The sequence below is a fragment of the Elephas maximus genome, chromosome 2 (assembly GCF_024166365.1).
Source record: "Elephas maximus indicus isolate mEleMax1 chromosome 2, mEleMax1 primary haplotype, whole genome shotgun sequence".
NCBI classification, from domain to species: domain Eukaryota; kingdom Metazoa; phylum Chordata; class Mammalia; order Proboscidea; family Elephantidae; genus Elephas; species Elephas maximus.
In genome coordinates this window covers 221,771,311-221,797,572 of record NC_064820.1, presented here as the reverse complement: position 1 = coordinate 221,797,572, position 26,262 = coordinate 221,771,311, and the positions used below count along the sequence as shown (strand labels likewise).

General features: G+C 39.6%; 1 protein-coding gene across 2 annotated transcripts in view; it reads left to right on the top strand.

The window, feature by feature from the left end:
- Nucleotides 1-3,846: 3,846 nt before the first annotated feature.
- The window catches only part of BRWD1 (bromodomain and WD repeat domain containing 1), a 134,249-nt gene continuing 111,833 nt past the window's right edge, over nt 3,847-26,262 (top strand). Inside the window, exons 1-7 of one of the 2 annotated variants that reach the window (XM_049874858.1) lie at nt 3,847-4,092; nt 4,233-4,291; nt 4,437-4,466; nt 4,630-4,689; nt 23,120-23,270; nt 25,341-25,439; nt 25,869-26,029. In XM_049874858.1, coding sequence (XP_049730815.1) covers nt 4,044-4,092; nt 4,233-4,291; nt 4,437-4,466; nt 4,630-4,689; nt 23,120-23,270; nt 25,341-25,439; nt 25,869-26,029 — 609 coding nt within the window. In that variant the 5' untranslated portion in view covers nt 3,847-4,043. The remainder of the gene's footprint in view (nt 4,093-4,232; nt 4,292-4,436; nt 4,467-4,629; nt 4,690-23,119; nt 23,271-25,340; nt 25,440-25,868; nt 26,030-26,262) is intronic. The other variant, XM_049874857.1, reaches the window with a different exon arrangement.

The following is a 26,262-nucleotide window of genomic DNA, read 5'->3' as shown; positions in this document are numbered from 1 at the left end:
ATTGTTTGATGTAACTAGCTGTTGCAGTCTTACAACCCTTGTTTACCAAGCAAATTATAGATAGCTTTCCATATAGCCTTCCTGTGGTTAAATTCAAAAGTTATTTCCATTTGCATGAAAGCAAACCTTAGTGTGTGCATTTGAAATGGTTTGGCTTCAGTTGTGTGACACGATTTTCTTCTTGTTTGAAGACTACTTCTGGCTGATGCCTGCTATGGATTTGCTGATAACTAATGTGTCCCCTTTTCCTTTTCTTGGTAGGTGTATGTGGAAGTCAAATTTCTGTCATTTGGGGGTTGAATGTGGCAGGTATTCTGCCTTTTTTCAGAAATCTTTAAGTGTATATTTAAAATCTGGGGATAGTTTTTGTCATAGGTCTCAGAGTTGAGTTGTAAAGACACAAATGGAACCGTTTGTGCTCTTGCGAAGGAAAACCCGTGCCATCATTTCACCGATCTCTTGTTAATGGTTACCATGCTACTCATATCAAAATTATAGTTCTGGACAATGAGCACCATTTGAATATCTTTTGGGAGCTCTTTTTTTACTTTTATATTGTTACAAAATAAACTATGTAATGCCTTGGTCAATCTTTGAACATTCAAATTCTCTCTTTACGTCTTTGTCACCTGTTAACTTTGGTAATATAGTAGTGTCGGATCACACTGTCCCATGGGAATACATGCTCTGTATGTTCAAATTATCACGTTGTTACAGGCTACAGCCTGTATTCACTATCTCAGTTGGTGGCACAATCTTGACCTACTAAGCCCCTAAATTGAGATTTTTGTAGGATTCTTCCGCCCCAACCTCATCTTGTTAATTTAGCCATTTATATATTCCTGATCCTGTCTCTTCCCCTCCAACCTTATAACCATGGCTCTAGTGCATCTTCATTTCTTTCCTGTTTCAGGGTCTACGAAGTGGTTTTCCTGCCTCTTGGTATTGCCTTTCGCATATTCATTCTAAGATGGAAAAGGGATCTTTCCCTGCTTAGAACCCTTCAGTTGCTCTCAATTTAAACTTCTAAGATTTATTGGGTTCCATCTACATCTCAGGAAACCCTGGTGGTGTAGTGGTTAAGTACTACAGCTGCTAACCCAAGGGTCGGCAGTTGAAATCTGCCAGGCGCTCCTTGGAAACTCTATGGGGCAGCTCTACTCTGTCCTATAGGGTCGCTATGAGTCAGAATCGAGTCGATGGCACTGGTTTTTTTTGGGTATCTACATCTCAAGAGTCACCTTAAGTAGCTATGCTAAACTCGAAATGTTATTGTATTAGCCTTTTGTTGTTCATATGCATGGAATCCCTTTCCCCACATTGCAGTCTGGAAAACTGAAACTTACCTAGCATTTTCCCCTTCCACTGGCAAGTTTATCTCTCTTCCTCTCTGCCCTAAATCTTGGCACTATTTGCCTACAGGAGCCCTGGTGTCACAGTGGTTAAGGGCTACAGCTGCTAACCTAAAAGGTCAGCAGTTCTTGTTCACCTGCTGCTCCTTGGAAGCCTTATGGGGCAGTTCTACTCTGTTTTATAGGATCACTACAAGTTGGAATCAAGTCGACGGCAATGGGTTTGGGTTTGTTTGCCTACATGTCTGTTTCCCCTAAATGACACTGAAATCTTTAATGGCAAAGCAGTGGCTTATTCCTTCATATTTTTAACCTCAACACTTGATAGTATTTGCTGAGTGAACAGATATGAGCACAATCAAGGATACACTAGTCCAAACATGTTTGTATCTTTCCTTCAGATATACCTATACCAAACCAGTTGCCATTAAGTCAATGCCAACTCATGGTGGCCCCAAGTATGTTAGGGTAGAACTGTGCTCCATAGGGCTTTCAATGGTTGTGACCTTTCGGAAGTGGATCGCCAGGCTTTTTTTCTGAGATGCCTCTGGGTGGACTTGAACTTCCTACTTCTCTATTAGCAGCCGAGCGCTTAACTGTTTGTGCCACCCAGGTGGCGTATCTGTATCTATCAAGATATTTTGCTATTTGGTGTAAATACAGAAACCCTGCTGGCATAGTGGTTAAGTGCTGCAGCTGCTAACCAAGTGGTTGGCAGTTCAAATCCACCAGGCACTCCTTGGAAACTCTATGGGGCAGCTCTACTCTGTCCTAGAGGGTCGCTGTGAGTTGGAATCAACTTGACTGCAGTGGGTTTGGTTTTGGTGGTAGCGTGTACACGGTACTTATTATGTGCTAGGAGCTTGGGTGCTAACCAAAAGGTCAGCAGTTCAAATTCATCAGCTGCTCCTTGGAAACCCTATGGGGCAGTTCTACTCTATCCTATAGGGATGCTATGAGTCAGAATCAACTTGATGGCAACAGGTTTGGGTTTTTTTTGGGGGGATGGGTTTGATATGCTAGAACACATATTAACCCACTGAATCCTTACTATCCTATAAAAAAAAAAATCCTATAAGGTAGGCACAAATATCATCTACATTTTACAGATAAGGAAAATTGAGGCACGAAGGCTGACTTGCTCAAGGTTACACAATAAATGGTGGAGCTGTGACAAGGTCCATACAATCAGTCCTGCTCAAGTCTGCTCTGAATCACTACATTTAACCTCTGTGCTGTAGATATTACTACAATGAGCAGGAATTAGAATTGAAATGTCCAGTCCATAAACGCAGGGATATTTGTTTTGCTCAGTGCTGCATTCTTAGGGGTCAAAACAGGGCACATGGAGTGTGGTCAGTGAATGCTTTTTGAGTGAATATATGAATGAATCCAGTGTAGACAGAAGCCTAGCATCTCAGTTAAGGGAATTTTTTGGCCCTAACTCTCCAAATTCAAATCCTATTATCGTGCAAGAGATTCCTAATTACACACGTTTCCTCTCAATACAGCACGTAGTTTCCTGCTTCTCTTCCTTGGAATGGGCTGCTGTCTCTATTGCCCTTCCACTTCCTTCTAGTCCCCTCTCATATTCATCCTTTGACAAATCCGGCTAAGTCATCACCAGCTCTGGGCTGCTTTCTTTGACCAGCGAGGTTTATACCCTTAGTGCTGCACTGCATTTTATTAACCCTTTCTCCTTTTCTAGACTGTTGGGTTCTCTGAGGACTGAGGCTCAGTCTTATTCTTCTGTGTTCCTGCCCCCCCCCCCCATCTTCACTAATGCATGTGGCCACGTAGACTCGGTAGATGTTTGTTACATAATCCAAGCCTTAAAGGATTATTGTCCATGGACCCGTGGCTCGGAGAAGGCCCTTGAGGCAGCCCTGGCCAGGACCCGCAGCGCCTCTCTGGCCTGCGGCGTCCCCTCCCCCAACCTGTGGCGTCCCCACATTCCTCTTCCCCTCCCCAGGGAAGGCTTCTCGGGGCCGACGTTCTTCTCCTCGCTTGGGGTGCGGCGACCAAATTCTCGAGATTAAGGCTTTCGCATCGTTGAAGCCAGTGATCTTCGTGGGGAGCAAACACACGGGCCCCGCACAACCGTCCGTGAAACGTCCCTCAGAGCAACCCAAAGCGGGCGACCCTTTAGGACCCGCTGCCAGGGGCCGTCCCCCGCCCTTGGACCCCGGGGAACCCGGGTCGGGGGCGGGGTGACCCGACCCACACCTACCCGCGTCCCCGCCCCCGGTGGTGCCCCAACCTCCACCCCAACCTCCCACCACACAGCTGGGCCGCCGCGCAGGCGCCGCACAATGACCGGGAGGCCGCCTCACCGCGCGCAGGGATCTTGCCCACGCGCGCTCCCCTCCCCCACTCACCACCTCCCTTGCCTAGGACCCAGATCTTTGTCCACCCGCCAAATTCTTCTCCCTACCCCCAGGAGTCAGGGGAGACAGGGCGAGACTCGCTTTCCCAAGTGACGCTGGGCTGTGTGTCCTTCCGTTGCACCGAGCGCCCCTCCGCGGAGGAACTACTTTCTACTCCCCCCGCGGAGGCGTCGGACGACGGCGGTGCGCACGGCATGGCGGCTGCGGCGGCGCGCCTGAGATAGAGGGACGCTGGACCGGTCAGGCCTCGACGCGGCCTAGACGCTTCGCTCGCCCGCTCCCGCCTCCCTCCCCGCGCGCGGCCATGGCGGAGCCCTCGCCCGCCCGACGCCCAGTGCCCCTCATCGAGTCAGGTAGGACGTGGGCCGCGCTGCCACTGCCCCTCCCCGCGGCGTCCCCGACCTCAGCTTGCCCGGCTGCCCCGGCTCTCGGGTGCCGTCCCCTCCTGTCCCGCCCGCCCTGGTCTTGACCCGGCTCCTCCGTTTTCCCGCAGAGCTGTACTTCCTCATCGCCCGGTACCTATCGGCGGGCCCATGTCGGAGAGCGGCCCAGGTGAGTGCGGGCGCCGCGGTCGGCGGCGGCGACCTCGGGCTTCTCGGCCTCGGTGCCGCCGCCGGGGGTCGCGGGTGGAGGGCGTTGGATGGAGCGGGGGCGCGACCCCGGGTCCACCCCTAACTGTACGTCTCATGGGCTGCAGGTGCTGGTGCAGGAGCTGGAGCAGTACCAGGTCTGTGCTTCTCCGTCGTCCGCGCGCCCGCCCGCCCCGCCGCGTCCCCTCCTCGTCCCCTCCTCCCGACCTTGCCCCTGGAGTGATGCTCGCCCCGTCCCCCGCCCCCGGGTGCTCCCCCATCTGAACCGTAGTCACTTGTGTGCATTTCGTGTCTTTCCAGTTGTTGCCGAAGAGGTTGGATTGGGAGGGCAATGAGCACAACAGGAGCTACGAGGAATTGGTGAGACTTTTGACATTATCGATCGCAGTGTTGTCAGTGCAGCGTCCCCACGCCCCCTCGTAGACTGCACGCTCGGGTGGTACAATGTTTGCGTTACTTTCGGAGGCGGGGTGGAGGGTCGGCCCCGGGACAGCCCTACTGGCTCCTATCGGGTTTGGGTTTCTTTTTTTTTTTTTTTTTTTTAGGTGACTGGGTTTGTTTTGGCAGGAAACAGACTTTGGGGGGCGGCGTGGGGCGGAGGTGCGGGTGATTTCGCGAAGATATTACAGCAGGGGTGGGTTTCCAGGTGCTGCCGCCTATCGTGTGTGTAGTGTGTGTGCGCGTGCGCGCAAGACCCAGCCATTCAGGGAGGTGGTTTCATCTGTTTGTTTTAACAGACTTGTAACTCTAGCTCTGATTGGTCTCCCTTGTTTTTGCCCCACCCAGGTCTTTCGCCCACTTGTTCCCTAGGAATAAAATCGTTGGTGTCTGAAGGTGGAGAAATATTTCTCTTTAGCGTTCCGCCTCTCTCTTCCCCCCCCCCCAGCTGCGTAATAAACATATTGTTGCTGGGAGAATAAGCCACTCTTCCAATAACTTTTGCAGCCATAAACTGTACGACGTTCTTAGAGTGCCATAGAACGTTGATTTTGATGAGGTTTACGCCGATCTTGCTGAACATAGCTTAACTCTGAAGGTTTTTTTTTTTTTTTGAGCCCCTAAGTAAAGTGGATTGCAGTTCTTTTCTCTTGTCAACCTGTTTAGCTGCCCTTACAATACACAATTTGGTTTTATCTACTGTTCTAGCAGTTTCAAGGATTCTTTTGTCCTTTTCAGGAAAGTTTTTATTGCTGAGTTGTGTATTAGAATAAAGGATTTACCTAGTTGCCAGGACATGTTCAGGGTCTTGTATAAGCAAAAGAAATAAAAAGAAAAAAAACCGCTGAATGATCTCTTATAACAGTTATAAGACCTCTAAGTAGAAAGTTGTAGAACAGCATCAGCATTCTTGTATTAAAACAAAGTGTTTTGTCATCTGATTGTGAACAGTTAGGCATTCATACATAAAGCCAGGCGAAAGTCAATTTTAATGTTTGTTTTCTTAGAGTATTTTTGAAGTAAACACAGAAGTGAATAACATTTTCAGGGGACAGAGTTCTAAAATTTCTGGAGGATGGCGGAGTTTTCTTGAGTTTTGTTGTTGAGATGGGCTTAAGTCGCACTTCTAAAGCACTTCTCGTTTTTTTTTTTTTTTATCCTTGTTAATGATAGTAAATGTTAATCAGAGAAGCAGAAAACATGGACATGACCTGGCAGTCATGCTACAGGAGACAAAATTGCTGTAACTACTGGAAAAGTTGCTTTTAATTTATACATTTTTTTGGCTTTACTGCTAGGATTGCTTAAAACTCTTCTTAAAACATTAATTCTTTTTAGAAGTATTCAAAGTATGGAGCAGGGGCGCAGCTGTGTGATAACACCTTTTTATGGCCTTGATTATTTTGGCTGATTGTCTGGTGGGTGTCCTATTTGTCCTTTACTTTCCAGTTTAACATCCTCCTTCCCCAAGAACTTGTCGTGGCTGAGGATGAGAATTATTCTGTTGTCAAGGATGTATGAGTTGTCTTCTAGACTGCCAAACAAAATCTTTTTTTATTAAGAGGATATTTCACATACACGAGGATAATGAACACCTACGTAGTATATACAGATTAGCTTATTGTTAGTTGTAAAGTTATTATTATCACAAAGTTAATACCAATTTGCCATATTTAGTTTGTCTAATTTCTCTTTAAAGCTTTTTTTTTTAAACTCTTTGTGGAAACCTTCAAACATAGAACAAAGTAGTGAGGAATCACAAGGTAACACGTCAGCGATTATCAACAAATTGTTGCGTCTGTTACTGCCATCTCCCAGCCAGGATTGTTTTTAAGCAAATTTCGGAATCCAGTTATTTTGTTGGTTAATATGCTGAAATATTTTAAAGAACCAGAGTGCCAATATTATAAAACAGACAATTCATAGTTTCCTTTTTTAATGTACTTTAAGTGAAAGGTTACAGCTCATATAAAAATTTCTCATATAAAAATTCATACACACATTGCTATGTGACCCTAGTTGCTATCCTTATAATGTGATAGCGCACTCCTTTCCACCGCGGATTTTCTGCGTCTATTCAACCAGCTCCTGTCTGTCTCTGCCTTCTCATCTTGCCTCTGGGTAGGAGCTGCCCATTTAGTCCCACATATCTCTTCGAACTAAGAAGAAGCACACTCTTTACGAGTGTCATTTGTCTTACAGTTCAGTCTATGTCTGAAGAGTTGGCTTCGGGGATGGTTTTAGTTTTGGTTTAACAGCCTTGGGCCATGTGTTCGGGATTCCTCCAGTCTGAGACCATTAAGTCTGGTCTTCTTTTTTTTTTCTTACTAGAATTTGAATTCTGCACTCCACTTTTCTCCTGCTCTGTCAGGTACTTTCTGTGTGTTCCTTGTCAGGTGGTCATTGGTGGTAGACGAACACCCTCTAGTTTCTTCTGGTCTCAGGCTGATGGAGTCTCTGGTTTATGTGGCCCTTTTTGTGTCTTGGGCTGATGTTTTCCATGTCTTTGGTATTCTTGATTCTCCTTTGCTCCAGGTGGGTTGGGACTAATTGCTGCATCTTAGATCGCCACTTGCTAGCTTTTAAGACCCCAGATGCCACTCACCAAAGTGGGATGCAGAACATTTTCTTAACAAACTTTGTTACGCCAGTTGACCTAGTTGTCCCCTGAAAACATGGTCCCCAGACCCTGGTCCCTGCTACTCTGTCCCTAAAAGTGTTGGGTTGTATTCAGGAACTTAGCTTTTGGTTTAGTCCAGTTGTGCTGACTTTCCCTGTATTGTGTGTTGTCTTTTCCTTCACCTAAGATAATTCTTGTCTACTATCTAGTTAGTGAATACCCCTCTCCCTCCCTTCCCACCCTGTAACCACCAAAGAATGTTTTCTTTGGTGTTTAAACATTTTTTGAGTTCTTATAGTAGTGGTCTCATATAATATTTATCTTTTTGCAATTGACTAATTTCACTCAGCATAATGCCTTCCAAATTTATGTTAAGTTTTGCAGATTCATCGTTGTTTTTTATCGTTGCATAGTATTTCATTGTGTGTATGTACCATAATTTGTTTATCCATTCATCTGTTGATGGGCACCTAGGCTGTTTCCATCTTTTTGCTGTTGTGAACAGTGTTGCAGTGAACATGGGTGTGCATATATCTATTCATATGATAGTTCTTATTTCTTGAGGGATGGTCCATAGTTTCTTGATACTATGTGTGTATGCCAGTATGTATGTACGTATAGTGGTATGTATACCATTCTACACTCAAGAGTTCACTGTTATTACCCAGGTGTCTATTAAATTTAATTTGAATCAGACTTTAGACAAAAGTTGTACACTGCATTGTTTCCATCTTAAATCTCTTTATCTTGAATGTTTTTTTCTTTTGGAGCTACCGACCTACTGGAGACCGGGACTACGTCTTGTAGAATGTTCCACAGTCTGTATTTATCAGATTGTTTCCTCGTGATGTTGGTTAACATTCCTTTTGTACAGTGATTCTCATCCTTGAATTAGAATCACCTGGGGAGCATTTTCAACTTTGGATGCTGAGGCCATGCTCCAGACCAGTTAAATCAAATGTGGTGGGACCTAGCATGTGTTTTTTTTTTTTTTTTTTAAACCTTCTCAGGTGATTCTAATGTCATTGTTTACAACTTTAGAGCTTATTGTCTTAAACTTGTGACTGTTATTCCAACCTATGCTCTGTAGTTTTGGTACTTCGGCTTCTTAGAATTGACACTGGTTATCTCTCAGTACCTAAATCTGCGTTAACAGCTGGGCCTGTGAATTTGTAGAATTTAATCGAATCCTCATGATTTATAGGTGGGGAAGAAAGAGAGACTTATAGAATTGGGCATGGCATTGGAAAGGACTAGGTTTGTAAAGGAGGGGATTATTTAAAAAGGAAAGAGATTTGATGTAACTGTTAGGGAACGGTTCTACTGTGCACACATGGGGTCACTATCAGTGCAGGGGATGGCAGCCAACAACAAAGTAACTGATAACATGGTACATTTTCATAGACCAGCCTCTTCTTTAACCAGGATGTAAGTCAGAGGATCCACCTGTTGTTGTATATCAATAAGGGATTCATGTGATCAATTGAGGGTTTTTTTCTTTTTAAATAGATTTTTTTTTGTGAGTGTGAGCAACAGACTTTTAAAAAGTTAATTTGTTTTGAAGTCAATATTTGGTTTGTTAAAATTGTAAGTGGTCTTTAAGTGCAACTATAAATCTTATTTATAAATTTAATTTGTAGAAACAAGTAATATTTACTTTTATTCTTTGATTGTTTAACTTGCAGTTAAGCATTTCATCTTAAAGTATTTAATACCACTTACATACTTAAATCGCATTTTGATTTCCTACCAGCAATGTAAGGTGCCCTGGTGGCGCAATGGTTAAAGTGCTTGGCTGCTAACCGAAAGATCAGCAGTTCAAACCCACCAGCTACCACTTGAGAAGAAGATGTGTTGGTCTGCTTATGTGCAAGATTTATAGCCTTGGAAACCCTGCGGGGCAGTTCTCTTTCCTACAGGGTTGCTTTGAGTTGGAATTGACTCAGTGGCAGTGGGTTTGGTTTGGTTTGGTTACCAGCAGTGTATGAAGGTTCCAGTTTCTCTGTATCTTTGCCAACACTTGTATTTCATTTTTTTTTTTTTTTTTAATTCTAGCTCTCCTAGAGGAGGTGAAGGAGCCCTCGTAGTGGAGTGGTTAGTCATTTGACTGCTAACTGAAAGGTTGGCAGTTCGAACCCACCAGCAGCTCCTTGGGAGAAAGACAAGGCAGTCTGCTTCCATAAAGATTACAACATTGGAAACTCTTCTGGGGCAGTTCTACTCTGTCCAGTAGGCTTGGTACCAGTTGGAATTGACTCCACGGCAGTGGGTTTGGTTTTGATTAGTGGCGGTAAAGTGGTAGCTCATTGTGCATGTGTTTTGTTTTTTTTTTTAATAATTAAATTTTTGGGGGGAGTATACACAGCAGAATGTATACTAGTTTAACAGTTTCTACATGTATAATTCGGTGACACTGATCACATTCTTCTGGTTTTGCAGTCATTCTCAGCCTTTCCTGAGTTGTTCCTTTTCCGTTAATAATCATAAATACACTCCTCCCCATGGTTCCTATCATTTTTTGAGTTGCTGTTGTCAGTTTGGTCCCATGTAGATAGATCTTAAGAGAGCATAATGCTCAAGGCAGACATTCTTTACTAGTTAAGCTAAAGTATTAAGGAGACTACAGGGGGTAATTCGCCTTAAACTTTTAAAAACTTTGTTGTGCTTTAGGTGAAAGTTTATAGAGCAGATTAGTTCCTCATTAAAAAAATTTATACACAAGTTGTTCTTGTGACATTGGTTGCATTCCCTGCAGTGTGTCAGCACTTTACCCCTTTCCACCCTGGGTTCAGTGTTCCATTCATCCAGATTTTCTGTCCCTTCCTGCCTTTGTCATCTTTGCTTTTGGCCAGATGTTGCACATTTGGTCTCGTATAATTTGATTGATGTAAGAAGCAGCTTCCTCACGTGTGTTATTGTTTATCTTACACGCCTGTCTAATCTTGGACTGAAAGGTGAACTCCTGGATTGGATACCCTTCTGGGTTAGAAGGGTGTTGGGGGCTCCTCCAGTCTCTGTAAGACCAGTAAATGGTCTTTTTTTGTGAATCTGACTTTCGTTCTCCATTTTTCTCTTGCTCTGTCTGGAACCCTCTTTTGTGATCCCTGTCAGAACCTTTGGTGGTTGTAGCTGGGCACCCTCTAGTTCTCCTGGTCTTAGGCTGGTAGAGGCTATGGTTTATGTGGTCTGCTAGTCTTTTGGACTAGTATTTTTTGTGTCTTTGGTTTTCTTCTTCTTTGTTCCAGATGGGATGGGACCAATAGCTGTTGTATCTTAGGTGGCCGCTTGCAGGCTTTAAGACCCCAGACACAGTATTCACCAAAGGAGGATGTGGAACATTTTTTTTGTGAACTATGTTATGCCAGTTGACCTAGATGTTTTCTGAGGCCATGGTCTTTCAGGGGGTATTTTTGGTTTAAGCTTTAATGATTATCTTGGCAGTAGTTTCAGGGGTTCATCCAGCCTTCATGGCTTCAGAAAATCTGGTTTTCATGATAATTTGCAATTCTAGTCTACATTTGGTCAAGATTCTTTTATGGAATCTTTGATCAAAATGTTCAGTATCATCTCTGGTTTTGATTTGCATTCCCGAATGGCTAGTAAAGTTGAATGTCTTTTCATGTGCTTACTGGCCATTTGTTTGTTGTCTTTGGTAAGGTATTTTTTTTCAGATTTTAAAGGTTGTCTCTTTGTTGATAAAGTCTTTTGAAGAATAAAGGTTTCAAATTTTGATGAAGTTTAATTTATCTTGTCTTTTATTGTTCATGCTACTGGTGTCATATTTAAGAGTCTGTTATTGTAAACTAGATTCTGAAGCATTATGCCTGTGTTTTGTTCTAAGAGTTTTATGGGTTCAGTTCTCACATTTAGGCCATTGATCCATTTTGTGTTAATCATACATGGTATGAGGTATGGGTCCAGCTTCACTGTTTTGCATGTAGAGAACCGGGACTCTTTATTGAAGAGACTATTCTTTCCCCATGGAATGGATTTGGCACCCTGGTTGAAAATCACTTGAACATAGGTGAATGGGTTTCCTTACTTACTGTTATGCTTTAAGTGAAAGTTTATAGTTCAAGTCAGTTTCTCATACAAAAGCTTATACACACATTGTTATGTGACCCTAGTTTGAATTGGTTTATTTATGCAGTCTTTTAATTGGAAAACCTGGTGGTGTATTGGTTAAGAGCTAGGGCTGTGTAACCAAAAGTTCAGTTCGAAACCACCAGGTGCTCCTTGGAAACCATACGGGGCAGTTCTACTCTGTCCTGTAGGGTCGATGGCAACGGTTGTTTTTTTTTTTTTTTTAAATAAATTGGAGGGTTTAGACCATTTTTATTTAATATTGTGTCTGCCGTGTATCTCTTTTATCTGTTTGTCCCATATGTTCTTCATTTATTCCGTCTGTTTTTGATTAATCAAGTGTTCTCTTTATTTTTCTATTTCGTTTTTTAGTTAAACGTTCTTTTATTATTCTGTTAGTGGTTATAGATTCCAACATGCATTACTACTTACCTTAGTTTCTTTCTCATTTACCAAATAAATGAAGTTAAAACTGTTACTTGTTATACTCCTGCCCCTTGGACTATTATGTATGTTATAAATTCTTCAAGATTTTTGGTTGTTGTTTTTTAAACAGTGAAATTTTTTTGCTTACCTATTTTAAATTCCTTCCTGCTCTTCTGTGGGTCATGTATGTGATCCTTTTTCTTCAGTCTGCAGAACTGGTTTTGGTATTATAATGCAGGTTTGGTAGTAATGACTTCTCAGTTTTTCTTTTGACTCTTTTTTTTTCTTGCTCTTAAATAGCTTTATCATCATTACTGTGCTTTAAGCGAAAGTTTACAGTTCAAGTTAGTTTCTCATATAAAGATTTATACATACATTGTAATGGGACCCTAGTTGCTCTACCTATAATGTGGCAGCACACTCTTCTTTTCCACTCTGGATTTCTGTGTCCAGTCAGCCAGCCCATGTCCCTTTTTGCCTTCTCATCTTGCCTCTGGACAGGAGCTGCCCATTTAGCCTCATGTATCTACTTGAGCTAAGAAGCACACTCTTCACAAGTATCATTTTGTCTTACAGTCCAGTCTAACCTTTGTCGGAAGAATTGGCTTTGGGAATGGTTTCAGTTCTGGGCTAACAAAATGTGGGGGCCATGTCTTCCGGGGTCCCTCAAGTCTTAGTTGGACCATTAAGTCTGGACTTTTTACTAGAATTTGGGTTCTGCACCCCAGTTTTCTACTGCTTCTGTCAGGAACTTCGTTGTGTTCCCTGTCAGGGTGCTCATTGGTGGTAGCAGGGTACCATCTAGTTCTTCTGGTCTCAGGCTGATGGAGTCTCTGGTTTATATGGCCTTTTCTGTTTTCTTTGTGTCTTTGATAAATATCTGTATTTTTAAATATTTTTGCTCGCTGTGGAATTTTGATTGATAGTTACTCTTTCCTTTCAGGACATCAAACATGTCATTTCACTGTCCTACGGTTTCCTTAATGCTGAAAAGTCAATCTTAATTTTCTTTTAAAGCTTGTTTTTTCCCCCTGGTTGTTTTCCAAACTTCATGAGATTTTGATCTACTTCTTAGACCACTGTTGACTTTTTGGACTGCAGAAGAGTTCTCTCTGCTGTCTAGCCCTGTCTCCAGCCTTTGGAGGCCTCTGCAGTGCCCTGGTAGTGAGGGATTTCTTCTAGAGCTGGCTTGGGTCTGTTTTTTGCCCTGTGAAGTTGGTAAAGCCCTGCTTGTTTTGTGACTGAAGTTTCTCAGGATTCTAATTGATCATGTCAGCCAGGAGGTGACTGAAATTTGTTAAAACTGTTTCAGGTTTTTCATTTTTGTCTGTGGTAAATTCTTTCTGCCTCTCTTGTAGGAATGAAGCAGCTGTGAATTTTCTGTCCACAGAAGGGCTTGTCACTTAATGGGACTTAGTTTAGATTTGTTTCCTCAGTGCTATGATGGGTTAAAAATTTTTTATGAAGTATATTCAGCTTGTTCTCATTTTTTTTAAGATGAGCGGAATCACCTCAAATTATCTGCTTTTGATAGTTGAGCTAAAGCAATGATGACTTTCAACTTTTAAAAATAAAGAGGGATATATAATTATAGTTGTTTGTAGGTACATCTATAGTTCCTGACATATAGTAGACTGAATATTTATTGAAGGCATGAATGTTTAGTACTTAGTTTATTTTCTCATTCAGAACTAGTTATCCATAGCTTTGTTATTAAAGTTTGTTTATTAAATGTCTTGGATGATCTTTGATTTCTTAAAATGTCTTTCAAAGATATCCACTTTGTTTGCAGACCAACTGCGTTAATGTTCAGTACTGAATAGCTATGTGATAAATGGAGGCTATACCTTCATTCCTTATTTCAGCTTCTTTATTCATTTCATTAAGGTCATTACTTACTATACTTCCTTTCTATTCTGGATATGGGAAAGTGGCATTTTAGATGTAAAAGCTTTGTGTTAAAATTTTATATTAACTATAGCAGTGAAGGATTGGTTACGTATGTAGTGTTACTTCAGATTTTGGCTGAGACTTTCATTTTCGTATTTGTACTGGAGGTGGTGAATGAAATTAAATGTGAGCATTAACTGTTTAGAAAAATTATGCAGATTTTAATAAGTCTGCATATATTTGGTTTTTAAAATTTCCGGAGCCTCCCTTTGGCTTCAAAATTCCTAATGATACTCCTTGATTATCTAGGTGTCGTTTTTATTAAGATACATTATAGCTGAGTACTTATGATGGGTAGTTGCAGAGCTAGACAGTCTGGGTTTATATTTTTAGCTCTGTCATTTATTAGCTCTTAAATTCTGGGCAGGTTATTTAATGTCTGTGCTTCTGTTTTCTTATCTGTAAAAGGGAGGTAAATAGTTGTGAGATTTAATAAGTTAGTGTATTTGAAGTGCTCGGAACAGCCTGTCAGACAGTGATTGCTATTTGTGTGTTAGCTATTATTAATGTATTGAGGAATTAGTCAAAACCTTAAAACCAAGGCTTGGAACCCATTCAGGTTCGAACCCCAGCTGAGAATTTGCGTTTCAAACTAGATCCCAGGCACTGCTAATGCTGCTGGTTAGCTACCAATTCTGAGAACCACTGGTAGAGCTGTGGTTCTCAAAATTTATTACACTTAAGAATCACTTGGGGATTTTGTTAAACTGTAGGTTCTGATTCTGTATACCTGGAGTAGAAATGCAAATTCTCAGCAGAAGGTTTGACCCGAACGAATCTGTTTGAAGCCCTCCTTAAACCACTTAGATTACCTAGCACATTGTAGGTGCACAGTGTTACTTGTTGTGACTTTTGCAGATGAGAAAACAGAAGTCTTGGAACCTAACTTGTCAAAGGTCCCAAACTAGTTAGACTCAGAGCCCAGACTGTCAACCACGTTCTGTGGGTCAGGATAGTCTCCTCCCCCCTTTTTTTCTGGTATCTGTTAGTTAAATTGTCATTGAATATTTGAAGCAGGACTCCACATTGAGAGCATTTTGCTGGAGAAATACCTGACGGTAGAATCTCGATTTAAAGTCTTAGTTTGCCTGTATTTGTGTACAAATGTTTAAAGATCTTGAGAGATTGTAGCAAAAAACAGTATGTAATTATTTCATTAGTTTTTTCTGTGTAAACTGTGGCTTACAGTTGTCCTAAAGAGAAACAGAAATTGTTTACTTTTATTGTAGAGTATTTAGAGAGCAAAAGAGGAAAGAGGAAATAGAAAAATCACTAAATGAGAAATGTTCATTTTTCTTCATCTGTGCATATATATTCCAGCAAAAATAGGGCCATTTAAAAAATTATATTGTGAATGCATTTCCATTTCACTGAAAAATTTTATCTAACCCATCGCTTGGTGGACGTTTGGTTGGTTTTCAGATTTTTTCTATTATGAATGGTTTTTATGAATCTGTGTATTTATTATCTGTATCTTATGTAATTGTTCATTCATAATAAATTTCTAGAAATATAATAATTGGTAGAACGGTTTACATGTTTTTACTCCTAGTTGTAAAATTGCTCTCCTTAAGGGCTGTCGCAGTTAATATTGTTGACTACAGTGTATGAGAACATACTGATTTCTTAAACTTTTTAATCTTAGCCAATCTGATGGGTAAAACAATACCAGTAACTGATGTTTCTACCAGAATCTGTCTTACCGATTTGTAAGATTTAGGTTATTTTCAGTCTGTCACATGTTCTAAATTCCTTTTTTTAGATTGCTTAATTTTGTTTGGAGGATTTGCTTTTACAGAGGTTTATATATTTTATTTTGTTACATCTATTAAATCTTTATCCTTCTGCCGTTGGGTTGTGCTTAAAGCCCTTCTCTACCTGAAGTACTAAATCCTTCCTAACTTGCATCTATTCATGGACTTCTGTTCCTGTGACTGTTTTATGATTAAACTTTTGTAATACATATTAATATTATTAAAAACATTTAATCAAATTCCTTTTGCTCAACATTTTAGCTCAAAAAGATGGCCATTAAAAACACAGTCTTATGTTTTAAGCTGTTAAGGAAGTGGGAAAAAATCGGTTCTGAGCTCTGCCCACTTGAGGAGTAGCTATGGATGCTTTATGACTTTTATTTTTAATCTCCTATTCATTTGGGAAATAGTATCTCTCTTCTGGATGATTTAATCTTATTTACTGAAGAATTGTTTCATGCATTTCAAGACTCAGCAGTGCTTTTTTTGACTTTGACTTTATATAATTTAAGGTCCAAATATTTCTTGAATATTTTTTTAAAATTGTGCTTTAAGTGAAAGTTTACAAATCAAGTCAGTCTTTCATACAAAAACTTACATACACCTTGCTTTGTACTCCTAGCTGCTCTCTGCCTAGTGGACAGCACACTCCTCCTCTCCACCCTGTGTTCCCCGTGTCCATTCAACCAGCTCCTGTCCCCCTCTGCCTTCTCACCTCGCCGCCAGACAGGAGTTGCTCACATAGTCTCATGTGTCTACTTGAGCCAAAAAGCTCACTCCTTATGAGTATCATTTTCTGTCTTATAGTCCAGTCCAATCCCTGTCTGAAGAGTTGGCTTTGGGAATGGTCCTTGAACATTTTTTTAATTTATTGCTTTATGTTTCCATTGAACTTTATGAGTGACTTTTGAAGACACAGCTGAAACGGGTCTTTTGGAGTGTGACAAACTACATAAAATAATGAAGTTAAGCCTGCCTGGGAGATGTGTTGCATAAATGTTGAAATCTGTTGTCGTCTGTATGGTGGTTGTATGGCTGAAATTATTTTACCAAATAAATACTATTTCTTAGGAAGACTGTAGTGTGTTTCAAGTTTGTATGTTTTTCAGTGTGCCTGTCTTTGCTATTTTAATACATCTTGTGAACAGGTATTTTAAAAAAATGAGCTCTGATTTTTTTTTAGTTTTTGTGTGTTTATTAAGTACTCTACACATTTTTTTTTTATGCAGATTAAGACTATATTGATTATTTGTTGCACAGGTTTTAGTCAGATTATGATTAGAAAACTCAGTAAAACAGAAGAAATGTCCGGTTCACTGTTTCCAGGTGTCAGCTTATTTATGGATAAAGCCACTGAGAATTTTGCACTCTTGTTTTATTCCTTTTGGGATGCTCTGATGGTACAGATCTAGAAACAGTAGGATGCCAACTCCCTCTGAAGAATATCAGAAGTCTTACATTTTTTCCTTGATTAACTTACAGTTTGGAAATGCTTTCATAGTTTAGAAGAAATAGGACTCAACATTTTGCTAAGGGAGGAAGAAAATAAAATTAATTGCTTATAAATGCTAACTTGAGGTTTACTCAGTACTATTCAGTATCGAAGTCAACATTACTAGCATTTTCCAGACAAGTGTCACTTTACTGGGATGACTGGTGGGCAGGGTTTTGAACTTGTTGGTGAGTGACTTTACCACAGATCTTCAGATTCGTAGACATGCTATGCTATTGTGATTTATGTAATTCCGTAACACTTGAAAATAGGCTTATGAAACGCTTCAGTTGCTTATAACAGAAGCAGTGACTGAAATAATAAAGCTACTAATGATGTCTCATGAGTCTGTAGGTGGAATTGATGGCAGTGATTTAATGGTGTTATTAAGGACTCAGTCTCTTTCTTCTGCTCAGGAATCCTTGACATTTTGGCTTTTTTCCTCAAACTTTAGCTTTATGGTTGCTAGTTGACTGTCGCAGCTCTTGGCATTATATCCCAGAAAAGATGGGCACAAAGGGGCCTTTCTGCCTGTGACTGCTATTAAGAAGGAGAATTTTTTCGATAACATCCCATGCCCCAGCAGATATCTCAGTTTCATTGACCAGAACTAGATCACGTGACCCCCTGCCCATCAGCGAGTCTGGAAAAGTGAGGTTCTGCTGAAGCAGGAAAGTGTTGGCTGTTGGTTAGTCAGTGTCTGCTCCGTGAGGCTGACGTTAGTTAACGTTTTTGAATTAAGATAAATGCTTTTAAATGAAGGATCTTCACTCACCCTGCAATATTTGCCTGCCTAGGTTCTTTTGTATAAACTGAGTGTTAAGTTCTTTTTTCCCTTATTTCTGTAGGAATACCTACTCTGCCGTTGACCACTCAGCTTTCACTTCTCTGTAAAACTTAGAAAAGAGGCCAAGAATGTTCATCTCAATGGAAGCTGAAGGGAATTACTTAAGCAGGGAAGACACCAGATCTTTTTATTTTGTATAAAAGGCAGTGTTGTTATTCTTGTGTTTTATTGTTGTCCTGTTTACTGTGTAGGAATTGTAATGTGATACGGTAGTTTACTTACAGTTTTTCCCACTGCATGGTTTCTAAATGTAGTTTTAAAGTAATTAAGGGAAAGCTGAAGGTCAGATAGGTACATATGAAAGATACTAAATATTCATTCTAGATCCTGATTAAATTACAACATCCTAAACTTTATTGGAGAAGTGACTTCCTCCCATAACTTTCTAATTAGCTGGGCTATCTAGATCTTACTGCCACTCTTGGAACTACTGCCTGGGGCTTGATGAGGGGATCATGCTTACTGCAGTATTTTGGAACATAATGCAGTGATTCTACTAGAATCGTGGCTGGTAAACATTTCAAGAGACTGACGCAGAATTATGATAGAGAGTGAGATAGCAGAGAGACTGACTGAGGTTTGGATGAACTTAGTTCTTAACTGACTGCTGAGAACCTTGTATAACTGGCTTACTCATTGAAGTTGCTGATGGATGTGACTGTTACTAATATTCATATCTAGGACTTGAAAATATTGAAAGAATAGTATCTATTGTATTGATTTGGTCAATATGCTATTTTTAATAAGCCAGAGTTACTTTCTTTTGATTATTTTGTTTGTATATGGACTAGAACCCTATCTTTTACAGATGTACCTTGTTTTGTACAGAAAGAGGATAATTTTCTCCCAGAATCTTTGATGATGGTGTTAAAATCTTGACCCATGCAAGAGACTAATTCTGTCTTTGCAGTGCAACTGCTGCATAGGATCCATGTTCCTGTAACATCTGGACTTCCCATCAATGTACCTGTTTATGTTGAAGTTTCTTACTGTTTTAATGGTGCTTCAATCCAGGCAGAGTTCTCCTTCTGGATTGTTTAAGAAATAAGTAAGATTATGTTTAGGGCTAGGAAGCAGTCTGTTTAACATTTCTATCTGGAGAAATTGTTTTTATTCATCTGTCTGCTTCAGAAACAAGCCTCCATTCTTAGATAAGGTTGGTTATATAATATCAAAATTTAAAATCAGTTTTATCAACTGGAAGTTCTCTATCTACTTGGGTAGTAGAAATCTCAAAGAACTTTATTAGGTTAGAGAAAAGTTATTTTCCAGTTACAGAAGCCATGTTGCTGTTTTCCTAAGGCATTTTGAACAACTATTTAAACCTTATGGAAACAACCCTGGTGGCAGAGTGATTAAGTGCTAGGGCTGCTAACCAAAGGGATAGAAGTTCGAATCCGCCAGGCGCTCTTTGGAAACTCTGTGGGGCAGTTCTGCCTTGTCCCATAGGGTCGCTATGAGTTGGAATCGACTCGACAGCACTGGGTTTTTTTCTGGATAGATACTTTTTTAGGTCAATCAATGCAATTAATTTAGTGGTGATTCTTTTTTTTTCCCTTCAGATTTCTTTATTGACAAGTTCTGAGGTCTGTGATTTTCTTGGTACTGTTGGAATTATCTTTATTAATTACTCTTATTTCCCTATTACCCCCTATGTAGAGCTGATTATCTACAACAGTTTTTTTGATTTTGACATATTGACCCTTTGAAGCAGAGTGTTACTAATTAGTATTAAGAAACTTTTGAGGTCTATCTCAACTTTGATGTATATCTTTTGAATTTTGTGTTGGGACATCTGCCAGAGGATGGGGAAATTGTCAGGCTGAGAAGTTGAAGATACTTTGTCTAGCCTTTTCTGTTACCAGTGGTTATCAAAGCAAAAACTTTATATTGGATCCAGGCTTATTTTACACTTGGGTTCATGATTAAGAACAAAAAGTGAGAACTAGAGCCATGTGCTGTAAGTTTCCTTTGGAGCACTTTCTCAGGGAGTTTGAAATGTATGGGACGTTGTTGGTTTCTCAGTGCCTGGGAGTACTGTTGGCATGAATAGATGGGATCCAAAGCTGGCCTGTGTCCTGTAATGTGCTGTTTTCTCTGTCCTCAAATGGTGGTAGCAGTATGAGTGAGAAGCCCTGGGGATGCAGCATTTAACTTTATGCCAAATACATTCATATCGGGTAACATTGGGCTTACTTATGAGTTAAACTTACGTAGTACCTTTTTTTATTTATTTTTATTGAGGTATAATTGACATACAGTAAACTACACATATTTAAAATATTCAATTTGATAAATTTTGGCTTCCATATACACCCATGGAACCATTGTCACAATCAAGATAGTGAACATATCTGTCCCCCCAAAAGTTTTTGTTGCACCCCTGCTCTTCCCTGCATTCTTCTTTAAGTAACCACCGATTTGCTCTGTGTCACTGTATATTAGTTCACATTTTCTAAAGTTTTCTATAAATGGAGTCATACAGTATTTACTCTTTTTCTGGCTTCTTTCACCTATCGTAAGATTCATCTATGTCATTGTGTATATTTCTTTTGCCCTTTTTCTCTTTATTGTTGAGTAGTATTTTGTTTTATAGATATACCACAATTTGTTTATTCACTCACCTGTTGATGGATATTTGGGGTGCGTTTCCACTTTTTGGCTATCACAAGTAAAGTTGCTAAGAACTTTCGTGTACGCACTTACTTATAGACATGCCCTTTCATTTCTCTTGTTAAGTACCTAGGAGTGGAATAGCTGAGGTATATGTGAGATGTACACCTAAATTTAAGAAACTGCCAAACTGTTTTTCAATGTGGTAATACCACTTTACATCCCCACCAGCAATTCTCCACATTTCTTGCCAACACTTGCTCTGGCCAGTCTTTTTAATTTTAGCTATTCTAATGAGTGTACTGGTATCTCATTATGGTTTTAATTTGTGTTTCATCAGTTACTAATGATGTTGAATATCTGTTCATGTGCTTATTTGCCATCAGCATGTTTTCTTTGTGAAGGTCTGTTCAAATCTTGTGCCAATTAAGAAAAAATTGAACTGTTTTATTTTTGTTTAGTTTTGAGAGTTCTTTATAGTGAACACAATTCTTTCATCAGACACAGTTGTTGTTAGGTGCTGTCAACTTGGTTCTGATTCAGAGTGACCCTGTGTACAACAGGATGAAACGGCCTGGTCCCACACCATCTTCACAGTCATTGCCCTGTTTGAGCTCATTGTTGCCACTGTGTCAGTCCATCTCGTGGAGGGTCTTTCTCTTTTTCACCGACCCTCCACTTTACCAAGTATGATGTCTTTCTCTAGTGACTGGTCCCTCATGATAACATGTCTGAAGTATGTGAGACAGAGTCTCACCGTCTTTACTTCCAAAGAGCACTCTGGCTGTACTTTTTCCAAGACAGACTTGTTTGTTCTTCTGACAGTCCATGTTAACATTCAGTATTCTTCACCAATATCCTAATTCAAAGGAACCAGTTCTTTGGTTTTCCTTACTCATTGTCCAGTTTTCGCTTGCATTGAGGTGTCTGAAAATACTGTGGCTTGGGTTAGGTGCACCTTAGTCCTCACAGTGACATCTTTCCTTTTTAACACTTCAAAGAGGTCTTTTGCAGCAGATTTGCCCAAGGCAGTTCAACATTGTTTCTTGACTGCTACTTCCATGGGTATTGATTGTGGATCCAAGTAGAATGAAATCCTTGACAATTCTTCAATCTTTTCTCCATTTATCATGATGTTTCTTATTGGTCCGGTTGTGAGGGTTTTTGTTTTCTTCGTGTTAAGTTGTAATCCATCCTGAAGGCTGTTGTCTTTTATTTTCATCAGTAATTGCTTCAAGTCCTCTTCACTTTCAGCAAGCAAGGTTGTGTCATCTGCATAACGCAGATTGTTAATGAGTCTCCCACCAATCCTGATGCCATGTTCTTCATATAATCCAGCTTTTTGAATTATTTGCTCAGCATGCAGCTTGAATAACTGTGCCAAAAGGATGCAACTCTGATGCACACCTTCCCTGATTTAAAACCATGCAGTATTCCCTTGTCCTGTCTGAACAACTACCTCTTGGTCTATATCCAGTTTCCTGTGAGCACGATTAAGTGTTCTGGAATTCTCATTCTTTGTAGTGTCTTTATACTGGACACAAGTCTTTTATCTGATACGGCAAATATTGTGAAAGTCAGAACCTGTGTAAGGTGGAAACCTGTCAGAGAAGGAAAACACAAATATTTTCCACTAATATGAGTGATAGAGAAGGGGTAATACTGTACCCTGTCAAAAACAAAACTTATGAGACCTGGAAAAACAAGCAGTCCTGTTGAGTTCTGGCCTCACAGGTTTCACTGTATATGCTTTGCAGATACTTCTCCCAGCCTGTGGCTTGTCTTTTCATTCTCACAACAGTGCCTTTTGAAAAACAAGATTTGAGTTTTGATGAATTTCAATTTACCAATTTGTTGTTCTGTGGATTGTGCTTTTGGTGTTATATATTGGAAGTCTTTGCCTAACTCACTGGAGGTTTTATGGTGTTAGGTTGTACATTTAGATCTATGATTCACATTGAGTTAATTTTGTTCATGATGCCAGGCATGAATCAAATTTCTTTTGAATTTGCAAATGGACATCTAATTGTTCCAGCACCATTTGTCAAAAAATTACGCTTTTTCCACTTAATTCCCTTTGCACCTTTGTGAAAAATCATTTGTTTTTATATGCTTGGGTTTACTTCTGTGCTCTTTGTTCCATTGATCTCTGTGCCATTACCGTGCTGTTTCGATTACTGTAGCTTTATAACAACTCTTTAAACCAGGTGGTGTTAACTCTGCAACTTTGTTCTTTTTTGAAGTTACTTTGGCTTTTTAGGTCATTTGCATTTCCATATAAATTTTATAAATGTGAATTTTACAATGGTTGATTTCTACTAAAAAGCCTGCTGGGCTTTGACTGGGATTGCTTTAAATCTATAGATCAATTTAGGAAGAATTACCATCTTAAAAATCTTGAGTCTTCTGACCTATGAACAAGATCTCTCTGTCTACTTATTTAGATTTTTAATTTCTCAGTGTGTTGAAGTGTTCAGTGTACATGTTTTTCACCTGTTTTTGTCAGATTTATCTCTACGTATTTAATGTTTTTTGTAAATAGTTTTTCAAACTTGCTCTCCATGCAGGTCTTGTCCAATAAGCACGTGGCTCCTGATCATCTGTTGCAAATCTGTCAGCGCATTGGTCCTATTTTGGATAAAGAAATTCCACCCAGTATTTCAAGAGTGACTTCTTTGCTTGGGGCAGGAAGGCAGTCTTTGCTACGTACAGCAAAAGGTACCTTAATTTGAAGAAGTGTTCTGCTTTGTATTAATAGCTTAATAATAATTATAATTGTGAAGTAATGTAAGCATTGTGGAAGAAAGGTGATATGTAACTATAAATCATACTGTGGACTATAAAATTCTCTGCATTTTGCATAGAACATTGAATTTTATCACATAAGTGTTTAATGAGTCCTGCATTCAGAAAATGATAAAGGTATAGATGTTAAGCTAAAAAGCTTGAATTTATTCTGAGATGTGTTTGAGGTTTTATCAATGTGAGTTCTTAATTTTCCATCTTGTAGCTCAGTTTTAACTTCACTGAATGTAATTGTATGTGTCTAATAAACTCTTTTAAATGCTAGAAGTATTTCATTTGATATTTAGATTCTGAAATTTTCTAAATTTGATAGCAGTTTGAAAACATGCACCAAAAATGTACAATTGCGTGGTTCTTTTTTTATCAGTTTAATTTTTTCACAAAGTTATGTGGTAGCAAAATGATTGGAATTGCTATTCTTTTTCTGTTAGCTTGGTATAAACGGCTTAGACTAAGTATATGTATGTGATATGACCTATGTATACAACGTGGCTAAACTGCTCATGGGTGATTGTTGGCTCTTTGATCCTGAGCATACGCGAAGCCATCGTGTGATTATCTTTGTTAAGAGCTGTTGCTGATGTGATGCTGCCTGTTAGATGTACCACTAGTGTAAGGCTTTGGCTGAGAAAGAGCAGCCCTCCCTCTTGGTTCCTTCCATACCAGACGGGTTTGTCAGCTTGAGTTGTTTCTTAGTGCTCTGTAGCCATACGACACTGTGGCTCGAATCAGGATGCTGTTCATATTCTTCCTCCTGTGTCCTTATTCACCTTGTAATCATTCTATTTTAGGTTGTTATGTAGTAGTTTCTTGGGTAGCCTGTTTTCCTTTACTTGTGTCAACGCTCCATGTGGTTGTTTTGTGATGAGCACTGCTTTAGAAGTGGCAGACCTTTGAAGACTTCACTGATAAAGTGCAGCAAACTGCCCTAGGGTAGGGGCCATATTTCTCTGTTTTGTACTAGTGCCATGAGAGGATGCCTTGTAACTGCTCTTTGATCATGATAGTGGTAATGAATCCATTCTTGTAAAACGTAATATACCTGTTTGGGGCACCCGAGGCTCAGTAGAGGTTTAGTATGATGCCTTCCCTCCCTTCCTCTTTCAGTTTTGAAGAAGCTAATTTCAAGCACAGCTTGACTGCTCATAATCTGTGTTCTGCTACTGTCTCCTATACAGGAGGGCAGACAGTTTTTCTTAGTGTATTTGTTGGTAGGTAGAGGAGGATTGATACTTTAGGATTTGTGTTCAGACACACAGACCCTACATATGTGCACTTGTGTAAAGGATTATCTGATCCTAAAGCAAGAGGAGAGCCATTTAATTTTAATCTGTCAATACTTCTAAAAAGACTAAAGTCTTGACAGTACTATATTAGTCAAATTAATTTTTAAACTGAAGGACATTTAAGTAATTAGATAAGTTAAGAATTTTCATATACATCAAAGAAATTAAATTTTTTTTTTTTAACAAAAGCTTTTGCTGTTGGAAAGTTGGATTAGGTGTGATTAAGACCTTTTATCTTTAATATTATGTGGCATAACTCTGCATTGAAAAATAAAAATGTGCTTTGGGACTTTGAGTCAAGATCTATTTTTATGGTCCATCCCTACTAATAATTTACAGTGGATCTCTTTAAAGGTCCTGCAACCTTTGAGCCTCAGTTACCTCACTTATAAATTGGCGATAATACCTACCTCACAGGGTTGTTGTGAGGATTCAATGAGATAATGTATGTGGAAAGCACTTTGTAAATTGTAAAGTGCTACACAAATGTTAGTTGTTGTTGCTGTTGTATCTGAGATGTCTTAATTTTTTTTTTCTTCAGAAATAGTCTAATAAACCATTAGGGCTTTTCTGTTAAAGTATATTAGTTGGTTAAACTTTGAATAAACAGTTTATTACAATATACGTAAGTATTCTATAAAATCTTTCTTGGGGCTAACTTTCAAGATTTTATGTGTATCTAAAATTCATTTTAAAGACTGCAGGCACACAGTTTGGAAGGGCTCTGCCTTTGCTGCTCTTCATAGAGGAAGACCTCCTGAAATGCCCGTGAATTATGGGTCCCCACCAAACCTTGGTAAGTGCGGTTGGCCTTCCAGATGCCTGAAACCATCCTTTTAATTTCTTGACCAACTTTATAAATGGTACAATAAAGTTTTAAAGGAAATACTGGTACTGTTGTTCCATAGTGAGAAATCAAATTTCAGATTTTTTGTTTACTTAAAGTAAATAATTACTAAAACAAAAATTAATAATCTTAGTAAGAAGTCTGTATTACTGATTTAGAGTAGTATTGGGAAGAAACTGCTGTCCTAAAGATTTCTAGAACATAGATTTTGTGACCTTCTAGAAATTGATCTACTCTGTTACACATGGAGTTGATTTGAGTTGAAAATCAACTTGACGGCACCTAACAGTAACAACAAAGAAAAGTGTTTTTTTTTTTTTGTTTAGTTTTTTACCTGTAGGCTTCCCCTTAACCTTTTCCATTGGTTTTATTTCCTAGTGGAGATTCATCGAGGAAGACAACTCACAGGGTGTTCCAATTTTAGCACAGCATTTCCAGGAACTATGTATCAGCATTTAAAAATGCACAGAAGGATTTTGGGACATCTCTCTGCTGTTTACTGTGTAGCATTTGACAGAACAGGACATAGGATCTTTACGGTGAGTTGACACTTAATTTGGGGCACTTTAGTGTTAATCAGAGTGGAGAGAATCTTAAAAAACATGTAGATTTTAAATTCTCCATTCTCAGTGATTTAGATGCAGATAGTTGGGATTGTGTGCTGTTTTGAAAGACATCGATTTAGTGTAGTGGGTCTTAAGCATATAGTCAGCAGAGGTGCTATAAAAAATAAGAAAAAATAAATTAAAAAAATATATATGTACTTAGTACA